Source organism: Macaca nemestrina, chromosome 2 (genome assembly GCF_043159975.1).
Source record: "Macaca nemestrina isolate mMacNem1 chromosome 2, mMacNem.hap1, whole genome shotgun sequence".
NCBI lineage: Eukaryota > Metazoa > Chordata > Mammalia > Primates > Cercopithecidae > Macaca > Macaca nemestrina.
The window spans coordinates 162400263-162420170 of record NC_092126.1 but is presented as its reverse complement, the minus strand read 5'-3'; the positions used below and the strand labels follow the sequence as shown (position 1 = coordinate 162420170).

The 19908-nt window shown below is 38.2% G+C and overlaps 1 protein-coding gene across 5 annotated transcripts in view; it reads left to right on the top strand.

The window, feature by feature from the left end:
* LOC105470313 (syntaxin binding protein 5L) overlaps positions 1-13206 on the top strand; it is a 493614-nt gene extending 480408 nt beyond the window's left edge. For all 5 annotated transcript variants that reach the window (XM_011722169.2, XM_011722172.2, XM_011722170.2 and 2 more), the window contains 3 exons: positions 1727-1838; positions 4563-4783; positions 5289-13206. In XM_011722169.2, coding sequence (XP_011720471.1) covers positions 1727-1838; positions 4563-4783; positions 5289-5330 — 375 coding nt within the window. In that variant the 3' untranslated portion in view covers positions 5331-13206. The remainder of the gene's footprint in view (positions 1-1726; positions 1839-4562; positions 4784-5288) is intronic.
* The last annotated feature ends 6702 nt before the right edge of the window (positions 13207-19908 follow it).

Here is a 19908-nt window from a genome sequence, read left to right as displayed (position 1 = left end):
TGTCATTCTACAGATATTTATTGAGTTTTTACTATATGCCTAATACTTGGCTAGACTCTAGGAACATGCTAATAAATAAGAAACAAGTCCCTGCCTGTCAGTGTGGAGAGACAGAAGTAAACAGACAATCACACTACTCTGTGAAAACTGCTATATATGGCTGTGCCAGTACTGGGGAGACATAGAAGGAGGACACCTGGGTTGATGGAGCAGAAGGGAGGCAGTTTAACCAGTTGACTCTCTAACGTGCTTTTTAAAAATTTTGTGACTATCCTTACTCAAGGGTAGATAAACCTTTACAGCTATACTGTTTCTAGTCTATGCATACTGCTACAATCAGAGACAAATGCCCAATTCTAACTCACTGGATATATATTTATTTTGTGTGTCCCTTAATCAAAAGAAGTTAGAGAAGGATTATGGGCACAACTGACTTCCAAATGGTAAATAGGAGTTATCCAGGTGACTGAATGGTTGGGGATGAAAAAGGTAAGATACTTTAGACAGAAGTCGCATGCAAAAGCCTCAGGGCTAAGGAAACTGCCAAGAAAGTGCAGAATTGGGAAGTGAAAAGAGTGGAGGTGTTGTGCTGGAGAATTAGTCGAGTAGATCTTGCAGCCCCTTGTAAGCTCCCTAAGGAATCTATTATAGCATTTAACCCAAGGGCAGTGGTAAGTCATTAAAAAGTTTTAGCAGATTTATTTATTAAAATAAATATTCTGGTTAGTATGGCAGTTGGTTTTCAGGAAGCATGAGGATGGAGAAAAGTTAGCAGATTCAATAGCTATAAAGTGTAATCAGTTGGATTTAGGGTTATTAGATATAGGAGTGAAGGAAAGGAAGGAATTAGTCATTTCTCGGTTTCTGGCTTGGGGAACCAAATAGATGATGGTGCCATTTCCAAAGAGAAGGGCTTCAGGAGGAGGAGCACAAGTCTCAGTAGAGGTAAGGGGAGATGATGAAGTTAAAATCATACTGGAAGTTTGTAGGAAACCAATATTAGGTCACAGATCTCCTGACTCAGTCTAAGTTCCTTTCTCCACACTGATGGTTCTTAAACTCTGGTTAAGAACCTTGCAAGTCTGGTAAAAATATAGATAATGAGAGTACATCTATGTAGATTCTGATTTCATATATGTGGAATGCAGCCTAGATATGTGCATTTCTAACAAGCATTTCTCTAGTCATTGTAAAGCTCACCAAATATTGAAAACAATTGTACTTCACCCTACACAGTAGCTGCCTATTTTGACTCATTTAAATTATCTTTAATCATTTTATAATTTTGTACTCCTACAAAAATAGATCCAACCTTCCACATACCACCAAAGCTTTCCTATTTCATAGGGCAGTCTATGCTTGGTTCAGGGAAGGGTACCAGGATAAAAAAGAGGCTATAGTGACTGAAAAGGGATCAGAAGTCTAGTGGTAATTATTGAGCACAGGTGGAAATTAATCCTAGGGTAGATATACTAGCTTCCCATACTTTGGTGGAGGGAAGAAGAGAAGAGGACAGATAAAGGAAAATTTTAGAATGTTTGTTACTATAGAAGGGGAGGAATAAAAGAAATGCCAGAGGGAGAACTGTGAGCACAGCAAAAATCACCATGAAAATACATGAAAAGCACACTGTTTTTTTTTTCATGATGTCTCCTAATATACCACAGTGTTACCTTTTTGTATATTAATTGATTTTTTAATGCTTTTTTCTTTGAATTTGATACAGGACATGCTAGGAGATTTGTTTACTCCCATAGAGACACCAGAAGCTCAAAACAGAGGCTTTCTTAAGGGACTGTTTGGTGGAAGTGGACAAACATTTGACAGAGAAGAGCTCTGTGAGTAAATTCCTGATTGTAAAAATGTATTGCAAAATAGAAGACATGTTTCTGTGTATGTGTATGTGTGTGTATAACTTAATGTAATATGTGATCTCAAATTCTAGACTACATATTTTTTGCTTCTTAAAGTTTGAATATTTGTTTCCTTCTGTACCAGAAAAATTATTTGCGTTTACCAAACATGAAAAAAGTGGTCACTTCATATTAGGAAATTGTGTAACAAAAATGATATATATAATTCATACAAATAATGAACAAGTTAATAAATATCTAATTTACAAGTAGATCATACCTGCATGGCAATGTGAAGGTATTCAAAAAAGTCTAGAAAAAAGATTTTTGAATCTGCCTGACTTTAACCACTGCTGGAAAACAGATTCCTTATTCAGAATGTAAGATTTATCAATCCTACAGAATAAATTACTTAAAAAATCTACCAGTGAGACTTTGATAAACAAAATCGAAAAGTATTACTGTTTATCAAAGTCTCACTGGTAGATTATTTATTTATTTATTTATTTGAGACAGAGTCTTGCTCTGTCACCCAGGCTGGAGTGCAGTGGCCTGATCTCGGCTCACTGAAACCTCTGCCTCCCAGCTTCAAGCGATTCTCCTGCCTCAGCCTCCCAAGTAGCTGGGATTACAGGAGCCCACCATGCTGGGCTAATTTTTGCGTTTTTAGTAGAGACGAGGTTTCGCTATGTTGGCTAGGTTGGTCTCGAACTCCTGACCTCAGGTGATCTGCCCACCTCACCCTTCCAAAGTGCTGGGATTACAGGCATGAGCCACAGCGCCCAGCCTCACTGGTAGATTTTTAAATAATAGGAAGATACTAGGGAAAATTTTCAGAGAGAAGGTATGAATATATTTTCCAGAATATCCTACCATCATTTGGTAGTATAGATCAAAATTCTCTTTCTCTGGAACTTTTAACTATGCAAAAACATCTAGGTCCCTTCATACAATAGAATATTATTTGGCCATGAAAAGGAATGAAGTACTGATACATGGTACAACATGGATAACCTTGAAAACATCTTGCTAAGTGAAAGAAGCCAGACAAAAAAAGGTCACATATTGTATGATTCCATTTATATAAAAGGTCTAGAATTCAGAGAGACTGAAAGTAGATTAATGATTGCCAGGGGCTGAGGCAAGGAAGGAACAGGGAGTGGCTGCCAATGAGCATGGGGTTTCTTTTTGGAGTAACGTATGTGTTCTGCAATCAGATAGTGGTGATGGTCCTACAACTTTGTGAATACACTAAAAACAAGTGAATTGTACACTTTAAATGGATAAATGTTATGTGAATTATATCTCAATAAGGCTCTTATTTTTAAAAAATTAGATTCCATCAACTCTTATTAAAAAAAAAATCTAGAATCCATTCCAGTATTACATCCTTGGGAATTCTAACTAAATTTCTGCCAAAATAGCTGTATTTTTCTTAAAAAAAAAAATTTAAAAGACAGAATCTCACTTGGTTGCCCAGGCTTTAGAGTAAAGTGGCACAATCATAACTCACTGCAGCCTCAAACTCCTGGGCTCAAGTGATCCTCCTGCCTCAACCGCCTGGGTAGCTAGGACTACAGGCACATACTTCTATGCTTGGCTAATTTTTGATAGCTGTTTTTCAATTAAAAAATATTTTTCTTTATTGAGCGCTGCTGTGGTGGTATGCACTTGTAGTCCCAGCTACTTGGAAGGCTGAGGTGGGAGGATTTCTTGATGCCATGAATTCGAGTCAGGCCTGGGCAACATAGCAAGACCCTGTCGATAGAAATTTTTTTTCACTTCATTGAAATTGAATAAAACTGAGCTTTGTAGGTGACTGAGAAATTCTTTTAGTCTTTTAGAAATCACATTTTTTTTTTTTTTTTTTTTTTGAGACAAAGTCTCACTCTGTCACCCAGGCTGGAGTGCAATGGCATGGTCTCGGCTCACAACCTCCACCTCCCTGGTTCAAGAGATTCTCGTGCCTCAGTCTCCTAAGTAGCTGGGACTACAGGCACATGTTACCACTCCCAGCTAATTTTGTATTTTTAGTAGAGACAGGGTTTCACCATGTTGGCCAGGATGGTCTGGAATTCCTGACCTCAAGTGATCTGCCTGCTTCAGCCTCCCAAAGTGTTGGGATTACAGGCGTGAGCCACTGTGCCCAGCCACAAATTTTTAACATATGTAACTTATATGGGTAAATGTTATGTTTGTTTTATAAGTCAAATTTTTAACATATGTAACCATCATTCATATATTCATATACCCCATTTTTCAGTGTTTACGGAGAGAGAGAGAGATAGAAAGAGAGAGGAAGAGAACCTGAGGCCTAGAAAGGCTTATATATGAAGGTGAACAGAGAAGTCTGAAATAAAAACTTAGGCAGAAATTTAAGCAAATGATCAGGCCTAAGCTTGGAAGAGACATTTATATGGCTTAAATATGAAGTCACATATGTGAATATTCCAATTCAGCATCAAGAAATGCAATTATGCCATATTGTATGGAACACACACACATACAAAAGGCCTATGATAACAATGTATCTCACTGTCTCTTTCTTAGCATTTTTCTTAAGTGCTAACATCTCCAAACACATATATGATGCTCTTTTAATGAGAATTATGACAGTAGAATGTAATGTTAGTTCTTTGTCTTGGTGACAAGCTTGACTGTTTGAATTACTGACAAAATGTTTTAAATTGCTATTGCTTATATTCTCAGTTGGGGAAGCTTCAGCAGGAAAAGCATCCCGCAGCCTTGCGCAACACATTCCTGGACCAGGTAGTATAGAAGGGATGAAAGGCGCTGCTGGAGGGGTGATGGGAGAGCTGACCCGTGCACGAATCGCACTTGATGAAAGAGGACAGAGGCTAGGAGAGCTGGAAGAGAAAACTGCAGGCATGATGACCAGTGCAGAAGCATTTTCCAAACATGCACATGAGGTAAACTGCCTAAGTAAATACAGACATCTTCATACAGGAGTAACTTTAAGCATTTAGGCTCTGAACAAGAACGCTTAAACAGAGATCCACATAAGTAATCCTATATGAGAATCATGGTAGCCTGGATCTCTTCTAAGTATTATAATTCCCCCAATGCTTGGGAGAGAAAAGGTTTTTTGTTTGTTTGTTTGTTTGTTTTTAAATACTTTAAGGTATCGATACTTATTTACCTTAGGGAATAAAGAAAATTATCCATTGATTCTCATACATCTGGGATCCACATCCTCCATTTTGTCTCAGTCATGAAAAATCATCTTCTATCAGCTGAGTCTTTACAGCTTATTTTTAAAATCTTTCTCATATGCACTTTATTTCACAAAATAAAAGAAGCCATTCAGTTTAAGTTTTGAGATTAGATTTGCATGATTAGCTCAAAAAGGCCTTGCTTTAAATAGCACTTTTAAAGTATTTTAGCATCTTATGGTGGCTATTTTTTTCTTTGCAGTTAATGCTGAAATACAAGGATAAGAAGTGGTACCAATTCTAACTTCTAAAGAAGCTGTGACTGCTTTGAGAAACCATATTCAGGGAAACCAAATTTATTCCCAGCATCACTATTCAACTGCTAGAAGCCAGTTTCTTCTACAAAATGTTCCATTTACAGTCAATCTGAAATTATCATAAAGGAGATGTATCAGAGACGCTGTACAACCCAAAGGCTGGAGCCCTGGTTAAAATCCCAAGATATGGCTGAATTTGCCTTTTCCCATGTGGAATGGAGCTATCATCTTGGCATGTCATTCGATAAGGATTTATATTTAGGAACTACGGGGAGTCCTCTTGATTTGAAAATTCCTGTACAAACAAAAGCATTAATGCACTTAATGAAAACAAATCTTTGCATGATAAATTAACATCTTAAGAGGAAAAGAAAAAAAAAAGCATGTTGTGATAGAAGAAAAAAAAAGATTCATGGTAAACTATTTCTATCAATTGGGCCACACTCAACAATTTAAAAAATCTGCATTTGAAGATGTCAGTGCATTTCAAATATATTTGCCATACCCAACTGAAAAGGAAAACAAAACAAAACAAGAACCCAGAGTTTTCTCCTCATCCTTTTACTAGAACATTATTGAATTCTTATGGCAAGAGTCTGATTAATGTTCTCTCTCCATGTTTTACATCATTCACAGTTCTGTCATAATCAAATATTGCCAGTATAGTAAATTATTCCCAACACAATTATTTTCATTTCTATCACCTTCAGAATGGGTTGCTGTTTTTAGCACAAACCATGCAGGGTTGGGTCACCTCAAAGCATTTTCTTCAGCCTGGCTTGTACTCTATAGGGGAGTTGGTAGTAGGTTTGGGGAATCTATAGGAATAATAGTTAGCTATGAGAACTGACTTCACAAAAAGGGAAATTTCACACACCCCAATTTCAGTTTCTAAAGTGATATATTTTAAAAGCTTCATTTGTATCCTTGTCTGCCAGTTACACAGTATATTACTGTTCAAACCCAGTAGGGCCTGCAATCGAAAGGTGCTCTTGCAGCCTGACATTCACAAACCAAACCAGATAACCAAACTGGTCATTCTCTTTAGTGTGATTCAGTAAAACCTCAGTTAATGTTTTGGGAAAGGGATTCTGATTTATGACATTTCTGATTTACAAGGGCTTTCATTAGAAAATACCTTTCGGTTTGATATTTACCACTGGAAATCTTTATAAAATATAGTGATGTGTTTGCTATCTTGGCCTCAGTCATCATTATAGACAACAGAAATACATAAAGAGTTTAATGATACAAAATCAATGTTTTTGTCACTGGGTCAAATAATATAAGCCACCAGATTATGTCAATAGATGCCAAACACCTGTCCCTTATTAAAAACTCTTTTAAAGTTGGAATAAAGAATATCCTTAACATGATACAAGGTATCTATTGTAACTCACCAGAAAAGCACCAGAATCAAAACCAAATAGACACTACCATTTCACATGATTCTGGAAGTCAAAAGTTATAGGAATGTATATATACATATTCCAGGACCCATCCTGTAATATGTTGTTTATTCAAAAAAAATTTTAATTATGGTTTTGGCTTATTGCATTTTTGTTAATCAAGGTCTTACTGGATTTACATTTGTGTTAAGACTTCACAATTTTCCTGAATTTCAGGTTATTTTATTAGCCAAAAAAACAGTATTTTTATTTCCTTTATAGTCTAATTTTTTGCCAGAAGTTGTACTTTCTAGCAAATGTTTCTAGTGGTACAATGTTCTCAGTAATTTTGAGAAAACAAAGATGAGTGAAAGAGTTAAGATAACGTACACTAGGACAGCATTTCTCAGAGTCCTTGAATCCTCTTGTTAAAAAAGCCTCTCTGTGAATCTCCCAGACTCCTGTGAACAGCCTTATGGTAACAGAATCCAGCTTGGAAACACAGATATTACATGACTGTATAATGTATAGAATTATAAAATTATATGTTAAAAATATTAAAGAAACTTAAGATTAGGATCTAGAAAACACTAGTGGCCAAATTGCAATGTATTATTTGTACCACCAGTTTCAAAGACTTAGTTTTCTGATTTTCAGAACAAATACTTTATCATTTCTGTATTTTAAAAAAAAACCTAAAAGAGTAAAAAATTAGTTTATTTTAGAAATAATGAAATTCAGTCCAAAGTAGCAGTACCTTTGATGAGTATCTCTGAAGCCCTCAATAAGATTTAACTTGTTTTAACTTGATCTACATCGAGATTTCTCAATAGCGGCACTATTAGCTGAAAGTCTTTATTGTGGGGAACTGTCCTGTGTATTGCAGGATTTTAGCAACATCCCTGGCCTCTGTCTACTAGATGCCAGTAGGAACCTCCTAGTAATGACAATCGAAATGTCATGGCCAAAATTGCTCCCAGTTTATAGCCACTATTCTACATCATATAAAGAGGTAGATTGTGTGAATATGTAATATATGTTGTATAAAACTGTACAATAAGTATACAATGTCTTCGCAAGATAAATTATTATACCCAAAATTACATGTGTGGTTCATATGCAATAAAATACAATTTTGAAGAAAGCGTATAGGAATCAGTGAAAAATAACAACTACAGAATATTTTAAGGCACATAGAGAAAATATCAAAAAGGACATTATAGTATTTCACTGTAGAAGTGCTTAAAACTTTGGTCTCACTGAATAGATCAAAAGTTTATAATTAGCACACCAATTGGAAGTAAACAGGTGCTTCTAAAATGCTTGAAAAGAAAAGGCTCTTTGAAGTAGTTTAAACGTGTCTTTCAAAATTGTTTTTATAAGCCCTTCCTTAACGTAAGGGTACTTCATCTCACAAACTCCTGGTTAGTGGAATCCGAATTAATGAGGTTTTACTGTATCAAAATTATTTTTATAATTCAAAGAGACAGCAATAAGAAGAATCTAATGTGGATGTGATTTTTCTCTTTGAACATTTCTGTTCTGTTGCACTGAACTTAGCGTGCGTGCACACACACACACACATCGCCACCACTACCATCATCATCTTATCCTCACCTTTGGAAAATGAGTACTGTTGATCCATGTAATCCTTTGCATAGTCTCATCTTTCCTATCTTTCTTCTATTCTGGAACATAAGAAAAATACTCCTAGTAACGTGGACAATGATACAGAAAGTGACTCTGAGCCTTAGTTACCATCAAAATTACACTTTATCTGCTAAAGCGATATCAGAAGGCTTGCAAACCACAGTCCCAACAAGTTGACCTTGTCTCCCTATGACTTCCTCAAAAGATAAGGCCTTTTTAGTGTTACAGCAGAAAATGGGCCTTTTAATTTATTCATCTATGAGAAGCTAGAAGTACTTCTCTGATAATAACATGAGCAATAATCCCTACCTTGAAATCATCCATTAATCTTGGAGTTTGGAGGGAGGGATGATTGATTCCTCATTGGTTTTAATCGCCTACAAAAGCAGTACTACTGACTTTGCTTCTTACACTTCACTGAGCCCCAGACTTTAGGGCCCCAATCACTGTCAAGATCATTGTCCGATGGAACTTTGGAAGGACAGTGACAGAACTGAATGAGATGTTTTCCAGTGATTCAGTCACAAAGATAAGTCTTTCAAATCTTTTGAAAGTGATTCTCAAATTAATAAATCAAAATCCAACTATTTTCCCTCAAAGTTTTTAGGGATCTGAAAGGAAAAATTTACTGTTGGAGTCCCTTTTTATGTGACCAATGTACCAGTTTTAAAGGTACCATCTATACTTTATCTACATGAAGGGATCACCATGACTTTGAGAGAAAAAAGAATCAGATTAGGCCTAAGATTGGTTGAAGATTAAAATAGACTCTTACGTTCAAGCAGAAGGGAAAAATGAAGCCAATCTAGAAAAGTAAGCTAAACATCCTCTCCTTGGCTTAGGATCATTGGGACAAACTGGGAGTATATCTGTGTGATTACACCCTGCTGCTATGAGAAAAAAGAACTGTAACCTGACCATGTTGGCTCACACAGGGCAATGCCAAAAGAAGTCAAAACGTGGCCAGGCACGGTGGCTCAAGCCTGTAATCCCAGCACTTTGGGAGGCCAAGACGGGCGGATCACGAGGTCAGGAGATCGAGACTATCCTGGCTAATACGGTGAAACCCCGTCTCTACTAAAAAATACAAAAAAACTAGCCGGGCGAGGTGGCGGGCGCCTGTAGTCCCAGCTACTCGGGAGGCTGAGGCAGGAGAATGGCATAAACCCGGGAGGCGGAGCTTGCAGTGAGCTGAGATCCGGCCACTGCACTCCAGCCTGGGCGACAGAGCGAGACTCCGTCGCAGAAAAAAAAAAAAAAAGAAGTCAAAACGTATCAGGTCTTGGTCTCTGTGTCAGGAGAAATGTGGTAGCTTTCACAGCTTCTTCACCTCTGTCCTCTGTCACGCAACTCCATTTTTGGCTGGGTGCCATTTTTGGCTGGGTACTATTTCACATGCACACTGTCCTGGGTGCCAGAAATACTTGTGGTGTACCTGGTTTGAGCAGTACTCTAATATGCACCATTCCAGGGAACATAGTTGTTAACATAACAAGTTTAGTGTGTGTATTTGCAGACAACATAGCCCTGAAAGCATGAAATGTAGAATAGGTAAGGTCTGTCTCAGAAAAGGAGGAGGAAGTACCAATTTGGTGCAAGAAGATTGTGGTGAGGAAGGACATGGGAGCCACAGTGAAGTGAAAGAGGCTTTAAGGAATCAGATACACAGATGCTTTGATTTCCATATTTATCTAGAGGAGTGATTCTCAACCTTGGCTCTACATAAGAATCACCTCAGGAAATTTTAAAATTCCCAATTATATTAAAATCGTTTGGAGTGGGAACCAGATACCAATATTTGTGAAAGCTCCAAGGTGGTTCTAATATCCAGCCAAAGGTGATTATCACTGCTTTATGGCCAACTAAGGAAAACTTGTTTGTTTGCCTTGGCTGGTGCTCCAGCCCCAGTTCTGAGTGGTCAGGGAAGGCAAAATGTAAGATATTGTAATGGTATTTATTCTGGATGTCTCAAAGAACAAAAGAATTTGGGAATTTCTGACCAGGCAATGCCCCATTAACTCTTAATAACCGTCTTTGTGATAGTCTCCTATGTGACTTGTCCATCAATTATTCCAATTAAAAGGTCTAGGTTTTTTTTTTTCAACTGTCTTACACATGTGACATCACAAGTTACCAGAAGTAGCACAGTACATACAACAGCATATAAAGCTAAGTGGAAAACTAATTCTTCATATTTAGACAGTGGAAATTCTCAAAACAATCATTTGCTAAATTAGGTCCAAATTTATTATTCATTCTTCTGGAGGAGACATAGGTACCAGGTACCTGTTCTGTTGTAGGTATATTTCACTGGACTTGGTCTTAGCAAAAAGGAAGAACAAATCTTCCTTTTTGATTGTTATCTCAATCAAAAGCTCCCAGGGCCACTTGGATTTATTTGCTTAGTTTGGACATATGTTTAAAGGAAAAGAATACCTGTAACTTCCTGTATGACATCCAGTGCCCTGAAAGAGTGCTTACACCTTCAAAAAAGGAAAATCCAGCCTATCAAAGGCAGTAACGCATACTGAGAAGAAACTCAGAGTTATCGCCCTCATACTGCTTTCCCTCTGCTGTTGGCCCACCCTTCTTGACCGCAAAGCCAGAAAATAAACTAGGTGGTGGTTTTGGACAATTGTACACAGGATCAGAATCTCTAATAACCTATAATTTTTAGTACTTAATTATGTGATGTTTTATTCTAGGAAATAAGAAACAGATGACATCATTGATGTATCTTTCTTTCATCTTCAGAATTTTTGCATCTTTTCAGAAAATGACAAATTACTATTTTTCTGTTGCACTCAGCAATTGTGACTATACTTAACAAAATTCTTGTAGTCTGTAGAGATATCAATAAAATTGTATATGTTTGTACATAGATGCTCTCTTATGTCATGATGTCATGCACTAATGATTTTTGCCAAGATTACATATGGACAGAGGTAAGACCCATTTATAACACTATGAACTATGGTTTTGCAAAGTGTAATTGTTTTCAAAAGGCAGGGAGGGGGTGGGAGAGCAATGTACAGCAAATCTATCAAATACAACTTCCCAAAACTCACACGTTTTGCTAGAATTTATTAACCCAATAGCCATTCAAAATCTCCATCAATTTGAGGAAATGTGTTACTTTTTGTTGGAAGAATTTAAAGACAACTTTTGACGATGTTGATTGAAGTTCACCTTCAGTGAAGTACAAGTAAAAATAATTTGTTAATAATGCATCAAATGAAACCAAGGTGGATAAGATGTGCCTACAAACTTAACATGCAGACCTTACTTCCTCACTTCTTTTCAGCTCAGGCTTTGTCCCCATCCAGGCAGAAAAATTAAGCTACTATGGGCTTATTCCAGCTCTTAGTAGTTATGATAAACATTCATTAACTCAAGACCTCCAACAGTTCTCGGAGAGTGTGCTCTCCTGCACCCCTGGCTTTCATAAGCATAGTTAATTACTCTCCAGGCACTTTCCCCATATTTATCTATACTCTGGCTGTAAACAACTGACTTTATTCTTCCAAATCCTGTCTAATTTAATCTCAGGAAAATTTCCCCACCACAATTTTTTTCCTAATTTTAGTTCCATATAAAAATGGAGAAAAACAGCCAACCAACTCTAGGCTAAAAAACTTGTTGATTAAAAATACAAATATGCATACTGACACTTTAAAATACAAAGTCCTTTTCAGAATTTTTCTCTCTCAGAATTTCTTCAAGGAGATCCATTTACCTTATTTTTGAATTACAATAACTCAAGCTTCAGATACTTGCATTCAATATCTGAAATACTGTTTCGACTTCCTTTCTTCCTCCTTCCCTTCCTTCCTGTTTCTTCCTCACCCCCTCCCTCCCTCTGTTCCCTGCTGCCCTTTCCTCTCCTCCCTTCCTTCCTCCTTTCTTTCCTTTCATTCGTTCACTCCAAAAGTCAGCCACACTCAAAAAGGTTGGTGATGGCATCGCCATACAAAGACTGCATTGGAGTAGGGTGAAAAGGAAACAGCCCACAAAAGACAGCACTGGAGTGAAGTGGCAGGGTCAACCCTTCAGTGGTCAGTGATGGTGTGTGATGTTGGCATTGGAACAGGGCAGAAGGCAGCCCAGTGGGGTCAGGAGGTTGGCTACATACAGGGCATTGAACAATTAACAAGAATACTGATACTATGGGAGCCAGGTTTCTCACTGATGGAGAACAAAGAAAGGAAAAAATTAAAAGGGAAAGCTAGAATAAACCCTAGAGTATTAGATTACAATTGGAAGTATCAGTGTAAATTTTTACATATATATAAAGTGTGTATATAATGTATACAAATATAGATGGGTATTGCTACATACTTTACATACATATGTGATAATAAAGATGTGTGTGTGCACATGTGCCTGCATAGTACATATATATTTCCTAATTCTGCACACCAAGAAGACAGGGAGCAAGCCCCTCACCCGCTGGAGCAATGAGCACAACTAGTGCCTGGATATTGATTTCCAATTACTATTCTCTGCTAAAAGGAACTGGAGTTCTCTGAAGAAATGTCTGATTTTAAGGTTAGAACATTTTTGTGTCAGAAAATAAAGTATTCAAAGAATAGGGACATGTCAAAAGGACACAGCAGCTACCTTAAAGGCTACACAGGACAAATCAGGTATAATTTGAGCATCAAGGCCAGGTGCAGTGGCTCATGCCTATAATCCCGGCACTTTGGGAGGCCAAGGAGGGAGGATTGCTTGAGACCAAAAATTCGAGACCAGCCTGGGTAACATAGCAAGACCCTGTCTCTACCCAAAATAATAATAATAATAATCATAATAATAATAACAAAAAGAAAGGAAAAAAGAAAAAGCATAACATGTCATAACAGAAATTTAGTAAGTACCCACTAGCCCACATTGATATAAATAAAAGCAGAAAGCGAAAACTCTTCCTTACAATAGAATATCAACAAATAAATAAATGTAGATGGAATTTTAAAATTACCATTTGGCAACCATTATCGTAATGACTTGGTCAACAAATACCAGTGGATGCTAAAACTAGTGAGGTAAAGTGGGACAGAGGAAGAGATATTTCCACAGTCAAAGTATCTTCACAAAAAACATTTGCTAATCATAAAGAAAAATATAACTAGAGAAACATGGCAGACACCACCTTAATCAAGTTATCAAAGTTATCACCACCAGCAAGGGAACAAATCATCATGTGCAACCTGACAGGATGCAGTGAGTGAGAACCCACAACACCTCTGCAATATTCCTGCCAAAAATGCAGGATCAAGGTCTAATCATGAGGCAATAAACAAAAACAAATTGAATGACATTCTATAAAATATCTGCCCTCTATTAAACATTTTCAGTGTCCTAAAAGTCAGAGAAAGACGTGTTCCGGATTTAAAGAGACTATACGGTCATGACAACTAGGTGCAACTCTTGGTCTTGGATTGGACCCTTTTGCTATAAATGACATAACTGGAGAAATTAACGAAACCTGAGTGGTGATTTCTGACTTGATTGGGATTCTTGGTACTATTCTTCAAACTTTCACCTAGGTTTTAAATTATTCCAAAATAAAACTACAAAAATAAAATATTTCCAATCTTGCTGTATTACCTGTACTTCAATGGCATTGTCTTCTACCTTTCATAGCAAATGGACAGTTGCTTTGCAGCTTAAACAATGGTCTCGTGAGCTGGTTTGGGAATCCAACCATTATTTAAACATTTTTTTGAAATGTGTTTTAATTGCACAAATAATACATAAATGCATACTGTAATAATCATATGATAAATTTAGACAAGATCAAGTGAGTATTTCCTTTGGTTACCTCCTACTCATCGAAATTAACAAGTTATAGTTTGCTGTGTTTCCTTCTAAATATTTTTCTATGCTGCAACGTGCTTATTCATGTCTCTACTATGTCTCAGATCGTTCTATGTCAGTACCTATAATTCATTCTTTTTAACTCACTTATATTATCCCAAGGTGTCAATAAACCATAACTTGTTACCACTCTTTTACTAGTATTTAGATATTTTCCAGTCTCTTGATATTACAAACACGACTGCAGTGAACATTTGCACATGTGTTTTCCGTATGTGCAAGTGCTTAAGATGTTAATGTCAAGTGGAATTGCTGAATTAAACAGCATGCTCGTTCAATTTAAATAGATGTTGACTAAATTATTCTTCTACCAGTGTATAAAAATTAGTTTCCTTTCATCTTCACCTATTTTCAAATATTTTTATTTTTTCACACTGTTAAAGATGAAAATGGCATCTTATTGTTTTAATTGGAATTTTTCTGATATGAAAAGGTTTATTCCTCAGTGAGGCTTTCTGCAGAGAGCAAGCCAACTTGAGAAAACAAGGAAGAGACTGGGTTTTTATTGTAGTCAGAAGGTGGGCCAGGGATTGCAGCATGGGGTTTGCATGGTTTGAAAATCCCACTGGCACCAAAGAAGGGAGCATCGGATTTCCTCTCAGCTTACTCAGATGTGGACAGAAGAGGAAGTGGGAGAATAGAGGCTCAAAACTTGTCAGCAAACATCAAAAGATGGAGTCAGACTCCACTACAGATCATTTGTCTATTGTTGATTTTTAAAATGTAGCTTAGCTTCTATGACTGATTTTTCCTTGCCTTGGACTCTTCCTAGGAATTGTGTAGTCTCTCCCTCCTCCTCCCTGCAAGATTGGCTTCTGGGTTTAGGAGAAGGCTTACATTAACCCATGATAAAGGAGGAGGTGTGCTGGTCCTTGTCTTCCTCCCTGGATCCTCTGGGACTCAGTAACAGTGGCTGGTCTGTTGTGACCCTTGAGTACCTTCCACTGATATGTGCTGAAGTACAACTGGTGAATGTGTGGTTTGCTCTCACTCGGGGTTAGCACCATATGGTCCTCGCTCGCTAACTCAGCCTTACGTAGGCTATGGATCTGTTCTGAATTTGCTGTTGTGCCATGGCCCCTGGGTTAGACTGTTCAGTGTCTTTCACAATTTAACCTTATTGATGTCACTTTTTCATACTGAAAATTTTTCTTTATAATGTAGTCAAGTTTTATCTTTTACCTTTATGATTTTAGAACTTTGTTTTACAGAAGGCTTTTATTTCTATAAAGTTATAAACATTCTCACATTTTTAAATTTACTTTCATAGCCTTCTTTTAAATATTTAGGCTTTTAATCCATCTGGAGTATTTTGTGAGCATTTGACATAGAGATCCAACCTCATATATTTTACCAATGGATACTCTTATCACTACGTCGCTGTTTATGAACAGCCTATCTTTCACTACTGATTTGAAATGACATTTTAATCATTTCTCATATATGTATAAGTCTGTTTCTTAAATTCTTTGTGTTTTTTTTTTTTTTTTTGAGATGGAGTCTTGCTCTGTCGCCCAGGCTGGAGTGCAGTGGCGTGATCTCGGCTGACTACAAGCTCCGCCTCCCGGGTTCACGCCATTCTCCTGCCTCAGCCTCCCGAGTAGCTGGGACTACAGGAGCCCGCCACCACGCCTGGCTAATTTTTTGTATTTTTAGTAGAGACGGGGTTTCACTGTGTTAGCCAGGATGGTCTCGATCTCCTGACCTCATGATCTGCCTGCCTCGGCCTCCCAAAGGGCTAGTATTACAGGCGTGAGCCACCACGCCCAGTCTAGTCTGTTTTAATACTCTTACTTGTCTATTTCTATCCCCTTATCAAGCTATTATATCTTTGTGATACATCCTAATATCTGATACAAATCTTTGTTATTTCTCAAGTTTGATAGGACTGTGTATTTTTTTCTTCAGGTGAGTTTTAAGATATTATCTATCTAAAAAAATATAAAATCCTGATGAGACTTTGATGGAATTAAAGTTATAGATTAAAAATTAATGAAGTTTTTTGTTGGCATCGCTTCCTTTGGGACATCCTTATCTTTTTGTCACAACCATTTCCCTAATTTCTGTTAATTGTGCCTTCACTGTTTCTCAGGTTGCTTATCTACCATATCTCAAACAGCAGCAGTGTCAGCATTCCCAGGAAGGTAGTTATTCTGTAATTCCATTTATGTTCAATTTGAATTTCACTTCCAGTATTATCATTTTTTTACTTCTCTGGTACACTTTCATCTTTATTAGCCAACTTCCACTTTTGATTATCCATTTTTGTAGAAGGTGGATTTACCATTGGGAGACAAGCAATCAACACAACTACACTTTGCCATCTGTAAGTAAAGTGAATAACAGATGTGAAATGACCAATCATAGACAGCTTTTGGAAGAAGTGATGTAACTGGTCCTCATCATGATGCATGTATGAATTTCCTATTACTGCTACCAATTCCACAAACTTACTAGCTCAAAACAACTCAAATTATTATCTTGCAGTTCTAAAGGGCAGAAGTCCAAAATGGTCTTAACTGGGCCAGAGTCAATGTGTTGGCAGGGCTACATCCCTTCAAAAGGTTCTAGAAGAGAATCCACTTACTTACCTTTTCCAATTTTTTGAGGGTTCCTGCATTCCTTGGCTCATGGACCATTCTTCCAACTTTAAAGTCAGCAGTGTAGCATTTTGCAATCTTTCTCTGTTTCTGTTGTCGTATCTTCCCTGACTCTGACCATCTGCTTCCCTTTTATAAAGACTCTGTTGATTACAATGGAACCATTCAGATAATCCAGGATAATCCCCCACCTCAAGATCTTTAACTTAATCACATCAACAAGGTCCCTTTTGCCATGTAATATAACAGTTCACAGATTTTAGGAATTAGGATGTGAACTTTGGGATGAGAGGCATTATTCTGCCTAACACAATGTGCATTTCTTATTTACACAGTGGTTGTGGTTTGAAGAACTATCAGTGAAGTTTGAATTTCATGCAGTTACTCACAGTTAATATCCACTGGTAACTGAAATTTGAACTGTGTTGCAGGGAAGACTCGTGTTATTAAGTAAATCATAGTAACTGGGATTTCTGCATACCTGAATCATGCAAAATGGGGATGGTCTGTTTCAGGTCCAGCTGACAGGTCAAACGGAATGAGAAAATGCATGTGACTACACAGACTAGGCCACGGCTGCAGAGAATGAGGCAGAAGGGACTTTTGTTTGACCTCATGTTTGAAGAACACTCACAGGTAAACAAATTGAGCTTTCTCTTGTCCAAAATCTTTCAAGCCTACCAGAATACTGACAGCACTTCAGCTTTTAAGAAACATAGTACAGTGGGGCACGCCGAAGATGGCCGAATAGGAAGAGCTCCAGCCTCCAGCTCTCAGTGTGAGCAACACAGAAGACGGGTGATTTCTGCATTTTCAACTGAGGTACTGGGATCGTCTCACTGGGTGACAGTGGCATGTCGGACAGTTGGTCCTGGTCCACGGATGCAGCCCAACCAGCAAGAGCTGAAGCAGGGAGAGGCATCGCCTCACGTGGGAAGTGCAAGGGGGAAGGAAATTCCTTTTCCTAGCCAAAGGTAATTGAGACACACAACACCTGCGAAATCGGGTAACTCCCACCCTAATATTGCACTTTACCAAGGTTCTTAGCAAATGGCACACCGGGAGATTATATACCACACCTGGCCCGGAGGGTCCCACGCCCAGGGAGCCTCCCTCATTACTAGCACAGCAGTCTGAGATCTAATTGTAAGGCAGCAGCAAGGCTGGAGGAGGGGTGCCCACCATTGCTGAGGCTTAAGTAGATAAACAAAGCCACCTGGAAGCTCGAATTGGGTGGAGCCCACCACAGCTCAAGGAGGCCTGCCTGCCTCTGTAGACTCCTCCTCTGGGGACAGGGCACAGCTAAATAAAAAGCAGCAGAAAACTCGGCAGAGGTAAATGCCCCTGTCTGACAGCTTTGAAGACAGCAGTGGATCTCCCAGCATGGAGGTTGAGATCTGAGAACGGACAGACTGCCTGCTCAAGTGAGTCCCTGACCCCTGGGAGACATCCCCCACTAGGTGCAGACTGACACCTCAACCTCACACGGCAGGGTACACCCCTGAGACAAAGCTTCCAGAGCAAGAATCAGACAGCAACACTCACTGTGCAGCAATATTCTATCTTCTGCAGCATCCGCTGCTGATACCCAGGCAAACAGGGTCTGGAGTGGACCTCAAGCAAACTCCAACAGACCTACAGCTGAGGGTCCTGACTGTTAGAAGGAAAACTAACAAACAGAAAGGACACCCATACCAAAACCCCATCAGTACGTCACCATCATCAAAGACCAAAGGCAGATAAAAGCACAAAGATAGGGAAAAAGCAGTGCAGAAAAGCTGGAAATTCAAAAAATCAGAGTGCATCTCCCCCTCCAAAGGAATGCAGCTCATCACCAGCAACGGAACAAACCTGGACGGAGAATGACTTTGATGAGTTGAGAGAAGGCTTCAGTTGATAAAACTTCTCAGAGCCAAAGGAGGAACTACGTAACCAGCGCAAAGAAATTAAAAACCTTGAAAAAAGATTGGATGAATGGATAACTAGAATAATCAATGTGGAGAACACCTTAAAAGAACTGATAGAGATGAAAACCATAACATGAGAACTACATGACAAATGCACAAGCTTCAGTAACCGACTTGATCAACTGGAAGAAAGAGTATCAGTGATTGAAGATCAAATGAATGAAATGAAGTAAGAAGAGAAGTGTAGAGAAAAATGAGTGAAAAGAAATGAATGAAGCCTCCAAGAAATATGGGATTATGTGAAAAGACCAAATCTACTTCTGATTGGTGTGCCTGAAAGTGACGGGGAAAATGGAACCAAGTTGGAAAACACTCTGCAGGATATCATCCAGGAGAACTTCCTCAACCTAGTAAGGCAGGCCAACATTCAAATTCAGGAAACACAGAGAATGCCACAAAGACACTCCTCGAGAAGAGCAACTCCAAGACACATAATTGTCAGACTCACCAAAGTTGAAATGAAGGAAAAAATCTTAAGGGCAGCTAGACAGAAAGGTCGGGTTACACACAAAGGGAAGCCAATCAGACTAACAGCAGATCTCTCAGCAGAGACTCTACAAGCCAGAAGAGAGTGGGAGCCAATATTCAACATTCTTAAAGAAAAGAATTCTCAACCCAGAATTTCATATCCAGTCAAACTAAGTTTCATAAGTGAAGGAGAAATAAAATCCTTTACATACGAGCAAATGCTTAGAGATTTTGTCACCACGAGGCCTGCCCTACAAGAGATCCTGAAGGAAGCACTACACATAGAAAGGAACAACAGGTACCAGTCATTGCAAAAACATGTCAAAATGTAATGTCCATCGACGCTAGGAAGAAACTGCATCAACTAGCGAGCAAAATAACCAGCTAATATCATAATGACAGGATCAAGTTCACATGTAACAATATTAACCTTAAATGTAAATGGACTAAATGCTCCAATTAAAAGACACAGACTGGCAAATTGGAAAAGAGTCAAGACTCATCAGTTTGCTGTATTCAGGAGACCCATCTCATATGCAGACACACACACAGGCTCAAAATAAAGGGATGGAGGAAGATCTACCAAGCAAATGGAAAACAAAAAAAAGCAGAGGT